Raw genomic sequence first — 22,145 nt, forward strand, 5'->3', positions numbered from 1 at the left:
GGAGGGTTGTGCAAAAACCTCGTGGATCTAATGGTTAGATGTGTCCGTGGCCAGATGATATTCATTTGTTCTTCTGTCAGGGTTGTGCTCTAACCTAAATAGCTCTGCTCTTTGATTTCAGTGAAGCCGTACGTACGGATGTGAGCGCAGTGCAACACTCTGTGTTATATAATTTTTTTGAATTCATGAGCTGAAGCTTAATACATTTCTTCAATGACTAAGTATTCTTGTTTTTTCCTTTTATAGCTTTACATGTGGTACACATGAAAATGAGGCTGAGAACGCGGAAAGCTTCTCAGCAATCAAATCAAATTCACACACAACGTGCTTTGAGAGCAAAGAGGAAACATTCGGAGGTGGAAGAGAGCTTACCTGTCGGCGGAGGAAGACCACAGAAAAATGAAACTGGCTTGTTGTCTTCAATCAAAAAGTTTATTAAAGGAAGCACACCCAAGGTACACCATCAGTGGGTTCCTTCTTTTGTTTTTTAATTGGGTCATGTTAAGTTAAATTTGATTTGAAACCATTTCTATTAAGACTAGACAAACATGTGTAACGTGGTGGAAGCAAAGCGTTTGTGTGCAGAATTGGAAGGCAAGGAGTACCTGTGAAAGCTGGGTCAGGTAACCTATTTTTTAAAAAAGCAGACTTTCAAACCCTACAGGAGTCAATTGTAGGTGTACTTAAGACAATCCAATAAATCACAGGATTTATTACCGAGGTATTTCTTTGTGAAAATGTCGTGTAATAAATTTGGTAGAATTTTAATTTCTGTTTTAAGGATTCCTTGAATTTGGGAATTACTGGTACTGGCAACTGAGAAAAGCAAGTCTGTAAGCATAAATTCGCTGAGTATTTGTAGCCTTTTTCCTTTTTTCCCCAAATTAGTTAGGAGTCCGTCAGTCAATAAAGGTCAAACCTCGCTAATTCAACTGTCACAAAATTGATACGACTGCTCAGCGTGTTATTGCACTGAACGCTCCCCCGGCTTAGGGGATCAAATTCAAACATTGTCAGGGCTAAACCAGTAAATCTCATCTGTCTTGATCCAGACAGAAACCTGAACTTTACTAATCTTCACGTTAAAACTTGTTGCATGCATGTTTTGAGGGTGAATTTTATATATGTAAAACTTTGATAGGCTGAATGTAACCTTGCAATTGCTTCAAAAACCTGTGGGTTTTTTCCTGTAAAGAGAGGCCAGTTAAAAAACCTCACTTCATTCAGTCCCAGCAGCCCACAAATTGACATTATGTAGCTGTAAACTGTCAAGAAGAGTAGCCAAGAAGTCATAACTGAATTAAAATGTGTCCGAGATTAACTATATGATAAATAAAAATATGGTATAGATTCAGAAGTATTTTCTGGGTTTCGAACTAAGTGTTGAGATGATAATTTGTTACAAGCTGAAGTTAAAATAATTTTAATTAAAGTAACAGTATATTCTTAAATTGTCAAAAATATAGAGAAATTTATTATTTCATGGCACGTGGTAGTTAGCTATCATAGGAACATTGAGGTACTGACATAAAATATTTCAGTAAAAATAAAGGGTTAAATCCACTTACATTTTGTTCTTCGTTAATCCAGGACAATTAATCTATTTAACATTCAGCATCTTCATTGCAGCTCAGTAGTGCAACGTTTTGGCTGCAAAACCACCACAACAAACCTCTGAAATCGAAGCAAAACATTTTACGGTGGAATTTTTAAGATAAGGGAAATATGTCTGGTTTTCCTTTCCTTTGTCTCTAAGGTTTTGTTAACTTTCTCTCTTCCCCTCTTCCCTTCCTCTCCCAAATCTTTGGATTACATTTCATTCTTTTTTTTCCTGACAGGTTTTTTAATATAAAATGTCCACATTTTTCTCCTGTTTCCTTTCATGTCCTCTCCTGTGCCTGTAGCAGGACTTGGAGTGGTTCCAGTGGCATTAGCATGGCATGATATTGATACTGCCGGGCTATCTTCCAAAGCGCTGATGACTTCACAAAGTAGTCTTGAGGCTGCCATGGAAACGTTAGAACTCTCTGAGATAGTGTGTGTGTACAACTTGCACAGTAGTTCGTTTGTGGGTACGTTAAAACCGGCATCACCAGAGGTTGTATGGATTTGTGGCAATAAATGTCGTCCTAACACGTGTGCCTTCACAATTCCGGTCATAGTCATAGGACGTTTGCCTGGTTTGTAAAGATGCCTTGCTAGAAGTACCCCTTAAACAAACAAAACCTGAGAACGCCTTATGGCTGTTTAGTTAGAGGAACCAGAGGCTAAAGTGTGGCTCTTCAGATGCGGGTGGGTGATAGGCCTGATCTTGAGGTCTCTGGCTCCCTCACGGCGCCCGTGCCCGTCAGCAGGAGCATGAGGGCACGGCAGGATTTGTCATGTACAGGACGGCGGGGCTGACACACCACAGGAGCTGGTACCCGCGTGCGTGCAGGGAGCACTGTTAAAATTTTTCAACATTAACGTTGGAAATCCTGTAGAACTTGCTTCTGTGGGTTACTCTGGACTCGTCGAATGTGGGGGGTTCTAGCGCTGTCAGAAGCTGCACGGACTCGACTGTGCTGTCATTACTTCTCGTCCCAGTTTAGGGCATTCCTTAACACATACGTGGTTTCCAGAAACAGCCTAAAAGCCTAATATTTAAAACCAAAATGTTGATGTCAGTGTGACATTGCCCTGTTCCTTACGGCACAATTATTGCTAATAATAATAGGTTACAGGGAACTGAATAGATCATAGGATTCAAATAGATTGTTACATTAATACATATAATAGGTGTATTTAACTCAGTATCTCTGCAATGAAATGTTCCGTGAATAAACCCAGTGGCACAACAACATTATACCCAATTTCACCTTTGAGGCCTATTAACTATACAACATGGGCACAGCAGCGTGAGCTTTCCCACCACATCATGGTAGCTCCTCTTCTGGAGGGTGGAAGGGGTCTCCCGATTTAGTGAGTTCTTGATGCCTCTGCTGATACCATCAGCCAGATTTCCTGTTTCTGTTGTGATTTTTGTGGCGTTTCTGCACTTGTTTTCCAAAGCAGATGAGAACACAACTCGGTTTGTGAAGGCCAGTGGATAGCTTTGAGAAGTTAAAGAATTTATCTCATTTTTTCCCCGGTGTTGAACTTTTGAACAAATGACCTAGAAGATGAGATACCTCCCTGTTCCTTATCTGTTCAGTGGGGCATCGTTTGCTCTCATTATATGGATTTATGGTATATACAATATTATTAATTCTAGCGGTAGTAATTAGATTCTCACCAAGGTTGTTGGTCAAGGATATTGCCAGCAGGAAGCTTTTGGGATCGGTGGCGTTCAGATGTCCGTACATTTCCACGTTTGTTAGTATTTCTTTTAGCTACTGTACTGTTAGGGTGGGCTTTAGATTAATTTTTCTAAAAGATCTATTTACTACTTCTTTTTTTTTTTTTTTTGGAGCACGCAAACTGTTTTTCTCTTTTCTTTTTAAAGATGTGAAACTGCTGCTCCAGAAAGGTGATACTGTAATTCTAAAGTGGAAATTTTAATTAACTTTTATATGGTCTATGGCCTTGTTATTTATTTTGAAATTTAATTCAATTTATTTTGCCTTGTCTCACACCTTACAATTCAGTGGACCCTGTATGGTCATGCTTCAGATTTCAGATTGTCATTTTATGAAGTTGTAGTAGGTGCCTTGGGGAAAAAGGAGAAGAAACCGGTCTTAAATGTGGGTGCCTACACGTACACTCACGCACAGAAAATAGGGGAAAATGTTTGGTTCTGTCATTGGTGTGAGTGCCCCAGGGAAGAACAGTCACGTCCTTAAAGGTAAGCGGAGTCGCCGGGTCACCCCCTGCCTGACAGCGCTCTTGGCAGGTTTGCCACGCGCTGTCTGGGGCGGGCTGAGCCAGGCGCTCGGTGCGGGGAGCGTGGTGGAGACCTTCCCGTTGGACACCGTTGTGCAGCTTGTCTCCTGGTGCTTAACGGGCAGAGAAGTCGGGTTTCAGATCGTTTGGTGCCTTGTCCCTACATTGTAAGGGGGCTAGCCGGTGAAATGGCACTTAGAGCCAGTTTTTCTAGTACAGAAGTTCCAGGAACCGTTTTCTTTCCCGATACTTTGCTATTTACCTTGAGTTGTGTCGGTTTACCCGAGTTTAACATTCCAGCTGGCCAGATGCGTGTTGCATATTCTGCATCTGGAAGTGGAGCAGTAAGTGGATCTTTTGTGAACCTTTTCCTAACAGCCAGCATTTTCTGGTAGTACTCAGCAGAGAAAAGAGGCACTATTCAGTATGTTTCTTTTTTTCCCCTTTTCTGTTTTAAGGAAGAAAGAGAAAATCCTGCAAAAAGAAGTAGAATTGAACGGGATATAGATAACAACTTGATTACATCCACACCTCAAACAGGAGAAAAGCCTAACAAACAGATCTCTCGAGTACGACGGAAAAGTCAAATGAATGGAGGTTTGTAAATACTCTGATCGCGTGTCCTTGCAGCCGAGCGGTGATCCCGCAGTCTTACGGCCGTTGGCCAGCACAGGGCGTTTCTTCAGTGGTGGGGTTTGGGGTTAAGGGGGTTGTGATGGGCTTCAGTGAGAGCGAGGCTGAGCTAACAGCAGCACCACACGTTTTCCAACACTGTAAGCAGCAGTTCTTCTTCTCAGAGACACCCATGGTGTCTTCAGAAGAACAATGTGGATGCTTGGTCGTCACCAGCTATTTTGGAACTAATTTAACTTCTTTCTTTGTTTTTTTCCCCCAATTATTGTTCTAAAAAGCCAATGATAATTACTTGATTTGGCTCTTCTCCCATTTTCTTGCAAAAAAAAAATAGTGAAATGTGGCTTCCCAGCTCATGACCTTTGTGGAAGTAACCGGGTGCCCTTAGCTAGTGAAAGCAATTATGAAACACACAGACAGGTTTCTGTCACAGAATCATAGGAAAACTGAGGTGGGAAGAGACCTCCAAAGGTCATCTGGGCCAGTCCCCCTGCTCCCCTCACAGCAATGTTGGTTCAGCTTGAAGTGAGATCTGGCTTTGGAGTTAGATCAGGCTGCTCAGAGCCTCGTCCAGTCAAGTTTGTACTATCTCTAAGGATGGAGATTCCACAGCCCTGTTCCAGTGTTTGACCACCTCACTGTGAAAAGTGTTTCTTTTTGAATATCTCTAATAATGACATGTCAACACGGTCAATGACGTTTAAAATATCAGCTGTGGTTCCAAATCTGACTTTAAACCCCCATTTTTTAGACTTCTTTGCTAAGGAAACAAGGCTTAATGTGATTGTGCTGCCTGGCAGCGTTCCTTCATTCTCCATTCCCCCAATAACCTGGGAATCCATTGTCTGGTTTCTGCCAAGTTTGTCAGCAAGGCAGAGGTCTCCAAGGTTTCCTGATCCGAGAAGGTTTGCAAAGTCGGTGGCTACGTAGAGGACAGAGCTCCAAATGAGTGACTTCACTGCTGGAAAGGTTACAGTGTGAGAGAGATGCCTGGTTGGTTGTTGCCAGAGATCACCGTAACTTGGCTTTAGGAGAAACCCCTTTTTCCAGTGTTTGCTACTGTTAATTAAGGTTTTTTGCCTCCTGGAGAGATAATGGAACCAGTGTGGTGCACGCAGACGGTGCTCAGAGGTGAAACTGTTGACCTACGTGTTTGGAGATACGCAGGGCACCCCGAGCCCGAGTCACGCGTACAGCGATACCAGGCTCTTCGTTGAAATATTCCCTGTTAGGGAAGGCACCGAGGTGCCGCTGCACACCCCGCGTTTTATATGGAAACGATGGGAGTGCGAAGTACTTGTGCAGCTCCATCAGGCTCAGCTGACAGAAAGGCTCTCAGCTCATGTGCACAAAATATATTTGCTTACTTCCATATGGACAGCCATCTCCAAGGCTCGTTGCTGTGAAGTAAATCACTTCTCTTTCATTTCAGTCTCAGAACTGTGTCTTGGATCTCAGCCATGAGCATTTTTAGTTCTAGGATGTACTTCACTGTACACGCACAGCTCTAGAAAACCTTAATTGTTGCATGTTGTGTTTGGTAACGGGAAGATTTATCTAATTCTGTGTCCCTTGTTACCTGTGATAGCAACTAAAAATTATTTTACTTCATAATTGTATTTATGCATATAAGTGTGTGTGTACCTACGTGGAGAACAGGAAACCATGGCCTTGGTCTGGTGAAGTCTGGAGGTTCTGTCCACTGACACTTCCTCTCGTTGCCATCCCGTGGAGTCCCCCGGCAGTGGTACCTACGTGCTGTGAAAGGTGCGCAGCACCTCACAGTCTGTCTGCCGCCATCAGGCCCATTGAAGGGATTTTGAACTTCTGTTGTTTGTTAATCTATAGCATACTTTACGTGTACAAACAGTGAGCGCTCCCGAAGTTCAAGTCTTAAGATGGTGTTGGAAATGGACATTTTGTTGATACTAAACTGCTTTTGGTTTTCTAATTAAATACTTAGGCTAATTTTTTTGTCGACCGAGTTGAGCCATGAGCAAGAGGGATCTTTCCCATAGTGAAAATAATAACAGTAAAAGAGAGGATGATGTAACTGTGAAAAACAGAATCACGATGTTTTACTTGGTAACGTTTCTTTTATAGAAGCTGGAAGTTACGAAATGACAAACCAACACGTAAAGCAAAATGGAAAGTTAGAAGATAACCCTGCCACTGGGAGTCCCCCCCGAACTACATTACTGGGAACCATATTTTCTCCTGTTTTCAATTTTTTTTCACCAGCAAATAAAAATGGTGAGTATTATTTTAAAAGCCAATAGTGTTGAAGCTAAGAATGACAGATTTTTTTTTTTTTTCTTTTAAGAAAAAGCTATTTTGAGCAGCAGTACGCGTTGCATTCTGATTTACAGAGCACGTGTTTCTGCTACCAGATAAAGGGCTCCTTAAGGAAGGGTTGGTCACTAGTAAAAGAAGCAACAAGTTCATTTGCATTAGAACGTTTCTTTCCTAGGTGTACGTATCTAGCGATGTACCTTTTCTTTATTTAAAAAAAAAAAAGAAAGAGGTATGAAGTTCCTTGCCCCAGACATAAAAGGCATTTGTCACGGTCTTCATTTTGGTTCCCATTTTTGTAGCGTGAATCAAATGCAGCCACCTTTGGCTACGCCAGAACGTTTGCATGCGTGGTTAGTAACGACTGCCGGCACGCTGGGGGGTCACTCAGCTTGCAGATAATGACCTGAGCGTGTTGAAATCTTAATTCAGGCACATCAGGATCAGATTCTCCCGGACAAGCTGTTGAAGCTGAAGAAATAGTCAAACAGCTTGATATGGAACAGGTAGATGAGATTACTACAAGTACTGCAACATCCACCAATGGAGCAGCTTACACTAGCCAAGCAGTGCAGGTCAGGTCTGCTGTCAACAATGGTTTAGAAGAAGTGGAGGAAACAAATGACCGTGACCTGCCCCCGCTGACAGGTAAGAAATGTGTGCCTGCCGTGGGCTCATGTGTTGAAGCTGCCTGTGGTTTGTGCTCTTAGGGGGATCCCAGCACCTGCATTTTGTATAAACTAATGTTTCACTCGTGCTTAGGGCATGCAAACGGTATCAGAGGTGGGGTTTACCTTTAGTAGACAAATCTGGTTTATGCACCAAAGATGCAGTTTTGGCACATCTCTTCTGTTCCCCCTGTAGCTCAGTTTACCTCATCACATTTATCCATATAAAAACAAAGATTCCAGAAGAAAGACATTTCTGTGAATATTGAACCCTCCCGCCCCCATCTGTCAGTAAAACGCACCCTGAGCCTCGCTGATCAGGAAAGAGAAACGTGCAGCGAGTGGCGAGGGGAATGAGAAACGTACAGACCCTACGTGAATTTCCGAGCTTTCTTTGAAAGACTCCTCATGCATCTCTTTTGACAAACGTTGTATCCGTAAAACTCGGCTTCTCCCCTCTGTGGGTGGCCAGCGTCACATTCTTAGCAGTTCCCCAAGTCCTCCCTAGACCCTCAAACGCTGGTGGGTGGGTAGTACCGAGGTTTCTGAGGGCTCCTTCCAAGGAAGGGCGTTCGCCCGCGAAGCAGAGGGGCCGCTGGATGAGCCGCAGGTCCAAGCTAGACCCGAGCTGGCCCGTTGCCTTGCTCCGAGGCGCCCCTCAGCCGTGAGGGGAGAGGACCCGCAGGCTGGAGGAGTTGTGGGCTGGAGCCTGCATCCAGGGGTTCGGGTTCGCGTCATCAGAGGGTCTGTGGGCGCCTGGCTGCGTCACCCGGGCACTTCCAGCGTGGCCAGCTCGTGAGGTGGTGTGGCGTGGCACGGCGTCCAGCTCTGGGGCAGCTTCCCCAGGAGCCGCGCAGGCTGTTTCCCAGGGAACGGGACTGAGGGGGCTGAAGGGGGAGTTGTTCCGCTGCTGTTTGAGGCACTCGGGTGTCAAGTGCAAATTTTCACTTCTAAAAACTGCACTAATAAGACTAGCTCTTGTGGTTTTTTGTTTTATTTTTTGTTTTGGTCATTTTCGTTGAATTTTAGCACCAGTATCTCCAGACAGTGGCTACTCATCAGCTCATGCAGAAGCCACCTATGAAGAAGACTGGGAAGTCTTTGATCCGTAAGTGCTAACGTTGGTACTGAAAATATAAACCTGATCATTTTGGGTATTGGATTAAGAACATTTTTATATTATGGTAATGAATTCCAAAAGCTCTTAACTTAAAAAGTAAGTGTATATCGATGTGGGGTTTTTTTTAATTTAAAATACTTATTTCTTGTGCAGCCTTAAATATTTGAACTGCTAAGTTGGATGACAACATTAGCAGTTAAGTGATGTGTATACATTTCTACAGCAAAATCTGTATTCTTTTCAGATATTATTTCATCAAACACGTTCCACCACTAACAGAAGAACAACTGAACAGGAAGCCAGCTCTTCCACTGAAAACAAGAAGCACACCAGAATTCTCATTAGTTCTAGACTTGGTAAATATCTTTATAAAGACATACGGAAAGCAGGGGGTATGTAGCATGTCGTTTATTTTGTTTGTTGCTGGAATTAGTTATGTTTGCTTTAAACAAAAAGGCCTTGTTGAGTGTTGCACGAATTTTAGTATTTTAAGTTAAATACAGTCTGCAGTAAAAAAAAAAAAACAAAACAATAGTGGCAGGACTGGAATGCTTTCTGTGTTCGTTGGGTACTTAACCTCCTGTTTAAGAGGAGAGAAAGCATTCCAGTTGTTGTCATCTCCAACAAAGACTTACCTGAACCCATAAAGCTTTCCTACGTGTAATGTGGGAAAAAATGAGATGTAGTGAACAGGGGAGTTCAGTGTCCTACATCTTGTGTCAAGATCGATCAAGAACAAACCTTTGAATGCTGAGAACGTTCGTATTCTTAAAGGGCACAAATCCACTTTTTAAAATATTCATAGAAAATAGGTCTGTCTTTACAGTAATTTCTTTTACTCTCTCTGTGTTGGAAGTTGTTTCAGACCCTGTTAATGATGTCGGGAACATTGTTTTGTCATGAGCAGCGTCGGCTGGCATGTCCTCTAGTGGTCATATGAACGGCCAGATTATTCAAACTGACAGGTGCAGGTTTGAGCTGCATGACAGGATACCTACCAGACTGAAGTATCTTCTTGTAATTGTGCCCCTAGCACACAATTCTGAGTGAAATTGTTCAAAAACTGCAAGAATAATGAAATGTATAATTCATTCTAAGAATTCTTCTTCAATCTTGACAGCACTTGCACAAAAATAAATTTTCCCGTCTGAATAAACCACCCTTAAAGGGAGCATAAAAATCCAGAACGCAAGTAACATTTTCAGCGTTCTTTTTGCAGTCTTTTCTTTCTTTGATACCATCTTTTATTTTTTTACTAGGATGAAACATTAGTGCACTGTAGTCTAAATGAATTAGAAGATGCTGCACTCACTTTTCCAGTTCTTTTTCAAGATGTCATTTACCAGGTAAGTAGCGTGCAGAGAGAATTTTACTCCTTTTTATTTCGTTTCGCACGCGAATTCTTGCTGGGGTGTTTGTGACCGTCTTGTTTCAAGAGCGCTAAGGAGCCGCCCGGCGTTTCACGGCCGCCTGGGTCATCAGCTGCGGGTGTTGGATCCGGCGGGGTGGCTGGATCCAGCGCTGCTCCTGCCCGCCGCGGCGCGGGGGCGTGGGTCAGGGCTCCCGGGGCGAGCAGGCCTTGGTGGGCCGGAGCAGGCGAGGGATCTGCCGAGCGGCCCGTCTCCGCGCCAGCAGGTGGAGGCAGGAGCACGGACGGTTCAGCCGCTGTCGTTCCCCAGGGACGGCTTCTCAGGGCTGCTGACTGCCGTCCTGGGTAGGGACAACCGACCGCGTTGGCCCGTTGATTCTTTCTACACCAGAGACATCTTCAGAGCCCAACGTGACCCGCGTCGGTCTCCGTCGTTAGTCTCGCTGTACGCTTTGCCAGTGCCAGTCCTGCCTCTTCCCTCCCAGAGGCTGCTGGGTTCTTCGAGTGCTTTTCGCTTGCCTGGTGGGGACCCCAGGATTCAGGTTTTCCTTCGGCTTCAGGAGGTGGTGGGAGTTGTGTGGGAGTTTTATGCTGACCTACCAGAGAGGAACAAGCATGGGAAGGAGGAACTCTCTTCCAGCAGCTGCCAAAGGTGCTGCACTGACCCAGGCTGCTGTTCTTGGGTCCCTTTGTGTGCTGCGCCTGGGAGCAGCAACAGCTTCCCCACCGTGTAGGGTCCAATATTGGACCCCACTGCAGTATCTTTGGAAAATGAGCCAGTCATCAGGCGCCTTAAAAGGACACCTGTCCAGGTGTTTTTCCTGATTTTAAAAATGTTTTTCTTTGCTGTTTCATATTAAGACGCTAGGAATCTGAAAAGCTGAAATGATTTTTAAATGTGGGTTTATCTTATCTCTTCTTTGATGACAGCTGCGCGCAGTTTCCTCCAGGTTGAACTTGGAACGAGCCTTAGGATTAGTTGTTTGGAGGTTCTTGACACCGGTAACAGAATCAGGAAGACTAAAGCTTCGTTTTTTCCCTCCTTCTCTTAAGAGATCTCAGTATGATTTGACTATTTTCTGTCTCTAACTCTGGTTCTTCCAGTGATTCTGTGTTTATGCCAAGATCTAACTGGGATTTTGCCTTTAGGAAACTGAAGTCAGTGGACAGAGTGAGGTACTGTGTTTCTAAAGCTCTGTTTAACGGCGTGTACACGAGCTTGTGCAGCCCTTGACACAGTGCAGTTACTACGTGGGTCCTGGATGAGTTTTCTCTTGGCTCTCTCTCGAGTCTAGCCTGGATTTGCCAAGGGACAGTAGCTTCTCACAGGCTTGAGAAAGTCTGCCACTGTCTTGGAGCGCGCTCTCCTGGTCGCTGTGTTCTGTTTTGCTGGTTTTACATCACACTAGACTCTGACAGAGCACTCACCTCTTACTAGGTGACAGGTAATAAGCAAGACAAATATTTTAAAGATACAATTAAATTCATGTTTAACTACGGTATAATATCACAGGAGATTATTTGTCTTTTTGCATAAAAGCTGAAAAGAAGTTTGTTGGTATTTCATACCCTTCCTAGAATTTTTAGTCAGCGATTAGCTATTTATTTGCTTTTAAAATGTATTTCTTTGGCTTACCAGTTTTACCATCACCTCTGGTATAGTCCTGTATTAATTTCCTATCTCCATATTTCATTTAGAACATCACTTCAGCTGGCAACAGAGAAGCAAACACTAAGCTGAGCAAAGCAGAAGTCAGCAAGTTGCTATTTATAAAGCATTGCATAATGTAACCCACTGAAAACAATGCTAGGTGTGAGAGGGACATTTCAGAAAATGCTTTACATGAGTATCAAAACCATGTACCACTTCCATGTAGGTTTTCCAGAAATTGTCTGTTACTTACTTTTTAAGAGCGAGCAGAACCTAGCTGAACTTTGCCTTTCTTGGTCTGACTGATACAGCGGCTGTGAGCCTGGGTTTTCGGTGTTTTACCGTCCAGCCAGTGCTCCCGCAGTAACAGCGTGACCATAAACCAGGCACTTTCTCGGGAAGATGCCCCAGAACTGGCCCTCGTGGGCTGCTGCAACAGAAAGGATCAGACAGACTTGGGTTCTGGGAGGTCTGTGGTACGGCTGAGCGGCGTTGGCCGGCGAGTCAAGCACAGGTTTCACAGCCAGGAACCCAGCTCTGTGGTTGCTCGTTTCCGTGATTTAAGTGACAGTCTGGTTTTAAAGAACGGTTCTAAAAGTACGGGCTGGTTTGCTCCTGCGGTGCTTCTCACAGCTTAGCTGGAGTTACGCAGAAGGGAAGAACTATTGAACGTCTGAGCACAGAGTGCTGTTCTGCGGACTTACAAATGTGATTCCAGCACGGACGTGCAGGGCTTTAAACCTTTGGATGAGTCGCTGGCATTCACTGATTTCTGTTCCAAAAAAGAAATTTAAAACCCCGAGAACTGTGAAATGGGTCCAGTTGGGGTTGCTTACTTTAGGCTTTCGAGACAACTGATTTGTTTGTGTTTTCTTGGTTGAAAAGAATCTTTAAAGGATGCCAGTGTTGAAGTTTTAGACTTAGTAAAAACACCGTCTTTGCAAAGCTGAGGTTTTCTTAAATACCGTATCTGCTAAGTGCTGCCTTACATCTGACTGGAATCCAGAAATGAACGTTCAGCTCCTCAGCTGTAGACTTCAGACTTTGCACTCTTTGTGTTACCTTACATAATAAGATAAGAAGCTTATTTTGCAAAAAAAATTATCTTTTTTTTTCTTGGTAAAGAGGTTTTGTTTCTGTTGCTGGCTCCTGGTGCCAGACATGAGATCGGCTCGCCCTCCATCCCGCCAAAGGGTGTCTCCCATGCCTTAGCAGGCCCTAGCCAACAGGCAGATGTCTTCACTCAGTCTTCAGCTGAAACGCCTCTCTGCAGATCTGGCCCAGCACACCTCCCTTGGATCTCCGTGATCCTTGGAAGACATTCTGGGTCTCCGCAGGTCAGCTGTGGGTTAGTGACTACAGCGTTACACACGTTCCCTCTTCCCGTCGCCAGCGACGACGGAGCTGCTTTCCTTCGGTTCTGCGGTGGAATGAAGCCAGGGGGCTTGTGAGTTCTGACTCTCCCTTCTGACAAGCCCCCAGGCTCCGGAGCCGACAGCCAGGAAGCTTTAGTGTGTCTTGGGCAGCATCCACAAAGGGATCTGGTCTTCGGTTGGGACGGGTTAATTTTGGTTCAGCAGAACTTGTAGAATTGCCCTTCCGCCCCCTGAAGAGCCACAGCCGGCTGCGTTCGGGTGGGTCTGGCTGGTTGGGGACGGCCTTGAGTCCCTGGGGTCACCAGTCGGAAAGAGCCGGGCTCGTTTGCCTGGCAGGCCCGGCCTGGAGCCAGACCCCGCTCGGGGCATGGTGTGTCCGGCCTGAGGCCGCCTGCCCGTGCCGCCTGCCCCTGCAGCAGGACAGACAGTGTCCTTGTGTCACGGCTGTTCCGGGGCAGGGCCGGAGCAGGGATAGCCTGGCGTTGGCGTTGGCGTCTGGCGCGCCCCGGGTCGAGCGGGGTAGGGGGAGGCAGCTGGGCCGGGCAGGGGGTCTTGCCGTGCCGGAGGGTGCTCGTCTTGGCCGTGCAGTGGGTAAGTGCAGCTTCACACGGGCGAGGTGACTAACCTGCCTCTGGTTTTCACCTTGTGAAACGAGGGTGAAATCGCGGAGGTGTGTTACAGGTACCTCGAAACCCAGTACGGCCCTGTCAGACATTCTGGCGCCAAGTGGAACACGTGTCTTTTGTTGAGATTTTGTAATGCATGAAAGGAATAATGTTTCCTTCCACCTTCAGAGCATTAGTCCTGCGTGTTTTGAACAAGGAAGACCTTGAATGATGGTTTTGGTTTTGCACATTCAGATTTTGTGGCCTTTGGAATAATGGGAGTTGGTGATTGTTGGGGGGGGAAACAACAACAAACAAAAAACCCATCAAAAAACTTCGAGAGGGCTTTCCACGTATGTTGTATTTAGAAGTCACTTTGAAGTAAATGATAGCACGTGTCTCTGTTGACAAACTTCCTGTCATCAAAAACTGTGTAAATTACTGTTAGACTTCTACCTCTATTTCCAAAAATTATCCCTCTTAGATCTGCTCCTCAGGTGATGGGTGCATTTTGTTCCACTTTGGTTACTTAATTCTTCTGCTTTGGTTCCCCAGAGATCCGTGTCAGCTCGGCCCAGCAGGGTGCAGTGGTGTGATGGCCTTAGGTTGGGGCAGTGTCACAAACCAGTAAAAACAGAGCAGTGAACCTGCCGCCGGTGTCATTGTTAAATTCTGTAGGTGTGTGTGGATGAGCTGTGGTTAAACGTACGTACTCTACAGAGACATTATTTTCTCTGGATTTCTTGTTTGCATTCACATGTGCTATTCTTAGAGAAAGACTGATATTGAGGCAGATCCTGTATCAGGGTGGAGGCACGCTGTGGCAGTCACGGCAAACGGAACGCCTTACGGAGGTGCTGCGGTTGTCCACAAGCTGCAAACTAAGCCAGGAGGAGCGTGAGCACGTGGGGAACACGAGCAGCCCTAACTGTTCTCGGGTTAGAAACCCAGGGTGTTCCTGTAGTAACTGGTCACTCTGCAAACTTCGGTCAGAACTTTAGACCCTTTAAGAAAGAAACAAATAAAAGCCTTGCAGATTTTAAGCTAAATAATGGAATTCACATTGGCTTAGAAAGACGTGCTTCCTTTAGAGGACCAAGACCTACGGCAGCGTGTGCTGACAGGGTGAAATTTGGTATTCACTCAAACTGCTCCCCTTTCCTGCCCCTCTGGTCACTCACTTGTGTCCACATATAAATCTGATACAATTCCGTTCAAGTGATACAAATCCTTTGTGGGGATTTACGGTGATTTGAAGGTAAAGCTAAGCCTGTTCCTGACGGGCTGTTAAAAGTCTGGTAAAGCTGAAGTTCCCTTGGTTGAACTGCAGAGCAGTTCAGTACACTCCCTTCTCTCGCTGGCTGTGCCAGCACCTCCTCCCGCAGAACGGCGATTCCGAGGAGAATCGGAACCAGCCAGACAGGGGAGCCGCGCACAGGGCTGTCGGGGCACCCCGTGGCATCGGCACCCCCGGTTTCGGTCAAGCCCAGAGCTGAGCCCGACACCGCACCGGGGCCCCGGTCAAACACCCGCTGGGACGTTGCAGCACAGGGACAGGCAGTGCCCTCGCATCTGCCGCGGTGTCGGGCCTTGCCCTGAAGCTGCAGGTTTGTACAGATGCCTCCGCGTGAGCCCGAGTCTTGGCCTTTGAGTGAAACCGGGGAGAGGTGCAGAGCCCCCCGAACTCGGCGTCTCTGCCCGTGGCCTCCGTGTTTTTAGAGGGAATAACGTGTGTAGGTGAGCGGTGAGCAGGGCTGTGCTGGCGGTGTTTGACGGAAATTTGGAAGCGGCTGAAGCCTTTTTTTTCTTTCTAAATCACTTCTGACACCCCCATATTCAGTGGGTAGTTCTTAGTGGAAGAAGGTGATTGAGAAGATCACTTATTCATGGGCTGGCACACGTTGCCTAGTAGTTGAACTGGTGCTGCCCAGCTGGTGAAAGCTAATTCACAATGTTCAGTCCAAGCACCCAGTTTCTTTTTTTCTCTAGAGATTGTCCAACTTTTATATTTTAATTGAAATTATTTCTAATTTCCTCAAATTTTCCAGTAAATTTGTTGAGCCTAATTTCATCATCTTACGCTTTCACTTACAGCTGCTCAGGCTGCAGGCTGATTCGCTGTTGTTTAATGGAGTTGTTGTTCTGCAGGACGTTAATGTTTGCTGATTGCTTTATTCGTATTGCTCATTTTGACCTAATCTTTACAAACCGATACTGAGTAGCGCGGCTGATGGCTGAAGTATTTTGGATCTTTAACAAAGTCCTTCTCTGCCTCAGGTTTATGTCCGGTTAAGGCCATTCTTCCGAGAATTCCTGGAACGTATGTCTCAGATTTATGAGGTAAAAACCATTAAACGCTACCTTTGAATTTCGTTTTTAAATTATGTTTGCGCGCTTGTATCTGAAATAATTACTTTTTTTCCTTTCATCCATAGATCATTCTTTTTACTGCTTCTAAGAAGGTGTACGCCGACAAGTTATTGAACATACTAGACCCTAAAAAGCAGCTGGTCAGGTAAAACCAGAAAATTGAATGTTCCTGTTGTAAGCAATCTGAGTGCTGTTCCCTAACAAATGTGGTGGTGATGATGATGATGAAGAAGGTGATGATGTTGTGTTCGTTACTGCAGCGTGTCTCACCCAAGGGGTGCTTTGTGGTTTTGTCTGGTCTAAGAGCGAGAGAAAAATGAAAGGAAGCGATTGAGGCGTTGCCTTGGTGGTGAGATAAACCCGGGAGCTTTACCTCGCCCTCTGGGCCAGGCAGCGAACCCGCCCGTTCTCTGTGGCGCGTTGGGCTCGCTGCGGAGAACGAGCTCTCGGGTGTCAAAGACGTGTTGGGCTGCTTTGGGAAACACATTGTGGACGAAGGAAGCGAAGCGAGTGTTGGATTGCGTTTGACCTGCTCAGGCGTGGTGTGGTATTTATAAGTTGTGAATTCAGAAGGTCAGCCTGCTCGTAGCTCTTGCTCAGTCCCAGCACAATTTGTGCGTTTCGTAGCAGGGTTGTTCTGGTTTTTCATTTCTTTTCTTAATACTGAGCTTTGTTTGGAAGTGACGGGGATTTCTCACGAGCAGTTCCTGAGGGCAGAAAGGGATTCTGCTGGATGAGGTTCTTTCTGTTCTCCTCTGGCAGGCGGGCTGTTAGGTGGGAAAGCTGAAACCACAGAGGGGTCTTCTCACCTAGGGCGTCCCGAGTAGGGGAGGTAACAACTATGCCAGATTAGAGTGGGGACTGTGTAACCTCTGTTCCTGGGACACCAGTGGCAAAGCACTTCTCGGCATCATTTCACTGTGATACTCTTCAGTGAAAACTCGGTTTTCTTTACCCACGTAATAAAATTGCCATTTGGATGGAGACAGTGGTGGCATCCGTTGTTTTCACTTGGTAGTTTAGTCGCCTCGTAACTCGTAAAGCATAAAGCTGAACTGTTCACTAGTTTTCATCCAGGAGCAGCCATCTTCTGTGCCGCGGGTGACAGTGTCCTCGCTGGGCTTTAGCCAACTCGCTTGCCGCTGCGTTTCGCACGGGCAGACAAACCTAGGTTTCCCCGTGCTCTCAGCCGCGGGGTCTGTGAGCGACGAGGCATTTGCGCCTGCAGAAAAGGGGTGGACGCGAGCGTCCGCAGCGTTCCAAGTCCTCCTGCGGGAGCCGAACGCGCGTGATGCGGGACTGCAGTCCTGGCTGCCCTGGGAGCCGGGAAGAGCTGGTACAACAGGCGGGCGGGCGGCGTTCTGCGGGTGTGCAGAAAGGTTCCTGTGACGCCCGAGCTCAGTTGTGGTTCGTGTGCCAGGGAAAAGCTGACATCGAGGCGTGGCCCCTGGGGGTGGGCTCGTCAGGCACGCCGCGCGCCTGACTCAGAACCTATATATAAACGCCTTCGGTGCCGAGGCAGCGGCTTGTTTTCCTCCGCAGCGACACCAGGAGCTCAGCCCCGTGGTGGAATTAAGCACCGCGCGTGCAGCTTGAGAAACTTCATTGAGACCGTAAGCGGCCTTAAAGAGGCCGCGCTGTGATGCGGCTGCGCGGGAGTCAAAATCTGTCTAGTTCGTGATTTATGTTGAAATTGTAACTCCGTTGATGCTCCATGAGACGTGAGCTTTATTCCTGGCATTTTTTTAACCTGAGTCTGTCAGTGTATCCGTCCATTTCTTCTGTAATACATTAAAAGGGAGCAGGCTAATTGGAAAGGAAGAAGTTGACGGAATGTTGTGGCCTCCAGGCTCTTTTCAAGCTCTAATGCCTGACGCGGGTTAGCTGCGAGCAGAGGTGCCGTCAGACAGGCAGCCCTTCCGCCTCTCCGTGCGCTAGCGCGGCGGCGCAGGGGGGCACGTGCCGTAACGGGGGGCGATAGAACCCCTAAACTGGCTCCTCCGCAGAACCGACTGGTCGTGGGGCCTTGCAAAGCCGTTGGGGCGCCTTTGTCGGCCCCTCTGCCGGGAGGGCTCGGAAGCCAGGCCCTGCTGCCAAACCCTGGGTCCAGCTGAGCCGAGCTCGGCCGCCTGCAGAACTGGGTTAATGTGAAATCACCTGAACTAGTGATTTTGCCAGCAAAAGGCTCTAAAGAGAATGGAAAAAGGGAACAGTTCTTTCGGAGGAGCCAAGTAGGTCAGGAGAGAAAAAAACCTGGGTAACATTTGGCCAAGTTAACGTTTCTTTTTCTGTAGGCAACGTAGGTGAGGTCGTTTGTCTCATTAACAAGTGTTTTACTTTAATCACAGGCATCGACTTTTCCGTGAGCATTGTGTCTGCGTACAAGGAAACTACATAAAGGATTTAAACATTCTGGGTAGAGATCTTTCAAAAACGATCATAATTGACAATTCACCGCAAGCCTTTGCCTATCAGGTGAGGATGCTGCCGCCGGCGAGCTGCACGTACGGCCGCGGGACGCTCTCTGGAGGCGGGCGGTGAAAGAGGGCGCGGGGTTTACCTGCCTGCTCCGTGCCCCGGGTACGGACCGGAGGGCAACCGCTCGCCCGGCCTCGCTGGCCTTTCTCCTGCGTCCGTGAGGAGCCGCTCGAGAGCAGAGCGAGCTCCGGTGGGAACAGGGCGCAGAGCCGGCGGGTTACCTCTCGTGAGGCCTTTCGAGACACCGCGGTCTGCTCCGCCCCTCGCCCGGACTCCCCTGCGGGTTTAGTTTCAGACATGGGTGGCTGGAGCGACGCACAGCTGCGAACACCCCTTGTGCTCGCCTCCTCCGAAGCTGTGCCCCGAGTTCCCCAGCAGCAGGGTAAGAGCCCCCCAGCCAGCCCGTGCCGGAGCGGGGGGAGCGCAGCGGGAGCGCCAGCTCCCCTGCGGCAAGAACCCCAAACCCTCCTTGACTCGGCCTCGTTTGCCACGACGCAGCTCGGATCGTGTGCGGGTCTACGTAACGTTTCCTCAGCGCAGCAGAGCTTTTAGAGCTCGTTCTGCTTCAGCTTGGATGTGGACATTTTTGCAGTGGTGGGTGCAAAGGATGGAGGTATTTTGGAAGTGAATTTTAATACAAACTGTAGAGGAAAACCACACGTTAATAAACTCCAGCTTGGAAACGTTTTCCCCTAAAATGCTCTTTCACAAGTCGTATTTTTAGGTAAATTAAGTATAAATCGTGTGTTGATTTTTTTTTTTTTTTTTTTTTTTTACTTTAGCTTTCAAATGGAATCCCTATAGAAAGCTGGTTCATGGATAAAAATGACAACGAACTCCTAAAATTGATTCCGTTTCTGGAGAAACTTGTAGAGCTGGTGAGTGTTTCCTTGATGTGGCTCTACCCCACCTGCCGCCCCAAAATGTTAGTTAGTTCTTTTAAGTGTTTTCACCTATTTTAAGATTTTTTTTGAGTCACTGAGGTTTCGGCTGCTAAGTCACGTGTGGCTCTTCTGGAAGAGGCTGCTGGGGGCAGAGCTCGGCGCGCGCACGGGGCGCAGTGACGTAGTGAAAGCCGGGCTGTCGCTGCTCCCAGCGGCGCCTTCAGCCGAGGGCCGGGACGTCGCATCCCTCGCGATGGCCTCGAGCCTCTGCAGGCCTGTGGGGGAGGGTGCCTGCTGTTGGCCGGGACGGGGGCCCTGCTGACCCCGCAGCCAGTGACTCCTGTGGTTACCTGGGGAAATCTCGTGTCGTTACACGCGCCCGTGCTCGAGGCCGGTCCCGTTAACGTGCCGGGGTGGGACGGCTGACCCGGTTGAAACCTGACGCGCGGATGTGCCGCTCCTCCTAAAACCTCCACGTTTTTTTCCCCCCCACAGAACGAAGATGTCCGACCTCACATCAGAGACAGATTTCGCTTGCATGACTTGCTACCCCCAGACTAAAGCCTTTTGTCTAGTTACTGAAGGGGGAGAAAATGCAGGACCCTTTTGGACTAAAACAAAACATTGCCATTACTGTTGAAATTTTGCATTTTTGTACCCCGTCTTGCTTTTCTTATCTTTGGTGCCCAACAATAATCAAGGGTTACGGAAAGAGACTTTCTACACCTGAGATCGAACCCGTGCAGTACAATACCGTACACGCAGTAGGTAGGCTAGAACAGAAAAGTCTTTAGAACTAGTGCGACTCCAATGAGATTTTTTTATGTACAGGACATCTGCAGTTTATAAAGAATTCTGTTTCTGCCACCAGCAGTTTGACCTGTAGAAACACAGGATTTTAAGAAATAACAGAGATTGAAAATGGACTCTTGTTTTCTCTCTGTTTGGTGCTCTAAGTGGGTTTGTAGCCACTTTTCTGTTACTTTTAAGATTCTCATTTCAACAGGAATGGCCAGTAAAAGTCGTTTTATTTTTCCTGTTAAGGTTTATAACCTTTTTACATTTTTGACCTGTATTAGATTAGAGTTTCATTATGCATTCCTTTTAGTTGAGGCGCTTCATAGTTTTTCTGGAAATAGCCAAATTTTCTTAGTTTTTTATTAAACAGTTGGATGGCCGTTTTCCTGCTTCGTCTGCCTGCATACTGTATATTTGTTTAAAGATATTCTCTAGTTTTAGTCCACGTAAGTTTCATTTAGAAAGAAAAACCCCGCATTTATATTTTCTTTCTGTAATATTCTACTGTAGTTGAGATCTTTTCAAAAATCAAGAGACTGGCTAGATAAGAAGAATATAAGAATTACTAATATTCAGAATATTTTAAACCATTGTGATGGCATGTACTCTGGACAGACGATCCCTTGCAGTGGCACAAACAACCGATGGACAAGGAATACCTCAGACGATGCTGTGCACGCAGATCTTGACAGGAGAACTAGTTTGGTCACCTCCCAGGTTTGACGCGATGCGATCGCTGCTGCCTTCCGCTTCCTCCGAGGCCGAAGCGTTCCGCCCCGTGGCGCGGGGCCGGGCGGCGGTTGGCGCGGGCTGGCGGTGCCCCGCGGCGTTGCGCGCGGGGCGGCGCCGGCGGGACGGCGAGGCGCCTGGCGGTAACTATGCATCCCCCCGTGGTACAGTACACTCCCGCCCCGGCAGCGCCTGCCATCCCAGTGGTTTCTAGGCGAGGTGGAAATAGTCTTTCAGCCGTGGGTCCCTAATGCAGCCACTCCCAGAGGTGGATATTTTTATAACGGTGTGTAATCTCCTGTTGAGGAGGCTTTTTACGGAGGGTATAGTTTGTAAAAGTTAGGATGCTTTGCCTCTCGACTGCATTAACGCGCCACAGGCTCAGACTGTTTTTGTGTAAAAGATGTCACAGAACGGCACTTTTTCTAAAGAGAAGTTTGATATTTTGTATGCTTGTTAAGAAAGTACAGTATTGGAAATTAAAGGTGGACAACTGATAATTGAGAAGTATGTCAGTTAATTTTTTATGTATATTACCTGTTTACTTGTACAATTTTATTGTACAAATTACATGCAGCTTCATTTTCAAATGAGTCCTTAAAATAAGGAAAATCTTTTTAGGAAAACATTTAATTTTTGTATTTTTGATTTTAAAAGGCATGAGTTATGTCAACTTTTTCCAGTGTATTAATGAAGATTTTAACTTTTCATCAGGTTGAGTGTTTTCTTACTATATTATCTGTTGTGTATGTAGCTAGCACATTGTGTCACTGAACTGTTTAAAAGAATTAGCATGTAGAGCAAGCCTGTTTTGTGGAAAATCCTTATTCATTAAAAAAAAAAAAAAATCATCATGGCAGATTTTCTGCAAAAAAGTGAAAACATTTGCAATTCAGAATACTGATTTTTTTTGTATTTAAAGAAAGGTATTTTGCTTGCAGGAAAGAAATACTACAGATTCATTTTAATGAGAATCTTTTAAATGTATTTATCTTTAGGGCATCTGGGCATCTTTACGCTGTTTGTCTTATGTCTTTATTGAAATAAAATGTACAGAACATGACCTTTATATATGCTTTTGCGCAGACGTGTGACCCCTGTAACCACCCCCTCCTTCCTGTTTCTATGTCGATAAGATGGTTCTGGAAATATTTATAGAGTTGGAAGAGGGTGAGCTTGTCTTTGAGCTGCTGCCTGGTTCGCCAACTGTTTTTCAGTTGTTCCTTAAAATGTAAACCTAAATCGGAGATTTTTCATTAGTTTAACAGTGGATCCCAGTCTCATGTGGAGTTACTCCAAATTTCTCCGGGC

At 46.4% G+C, this 22,145-nt stretch overlaps 1 protein-coding gene across 1 annotated transcript; it reads left to right on the forward strand.

Annotated features, from left to right (window-relative positions):
* The first annotated feature begins 254 nt into the window (after window positions 1-254).
* On the forward strand, window positions 255-20,888 carry CTDSPL2 (CTD small phosphatase like 2). The gene is made up of 12 exons (XM_009953261.2): window positions 255-455; window positions 4,320-4,458; window positions 6,598-6,747; window positions 7,219-7,434; window positions 8,484-8,562; window positions 8,819-8,930; window positions 9,834-9,920; window positions 15,853-15,915; window positions 16,011-16,090; window positions 18,294-18,420; window positions 19,206-19,301; window positions 19,803-20,888. The coding sequence occupies exons 1-12, from the start codon at window positions 264-266 to the stop codon at window positions 19,866-19,868; spliced, it is 1,407 nt and encodes a 468-aa protein (XP_009951563.1). The 5' UTR covers window positions 255-263; the 3' UTR covers window positions 19,869-20,888.
* The last annotated feature ends 1,257 nt before the right edge of the window (window positions 20,889-22,145 follow it).

Source organism: Leptosomus discolor, chromosome 11, assembly GCF_034619465.1.
Source record: "Leptosomus discolor isolate bLepDis1 chromosome 11, bLepDis1.hap2, whole genome shotgun sequence".
Lineage (NCBI taxonomy): Eukaryota > Metazoa > Chordata > Aves > Leptosomiformes > Leptosomidae > Leptosomus > Leptosomus discolor.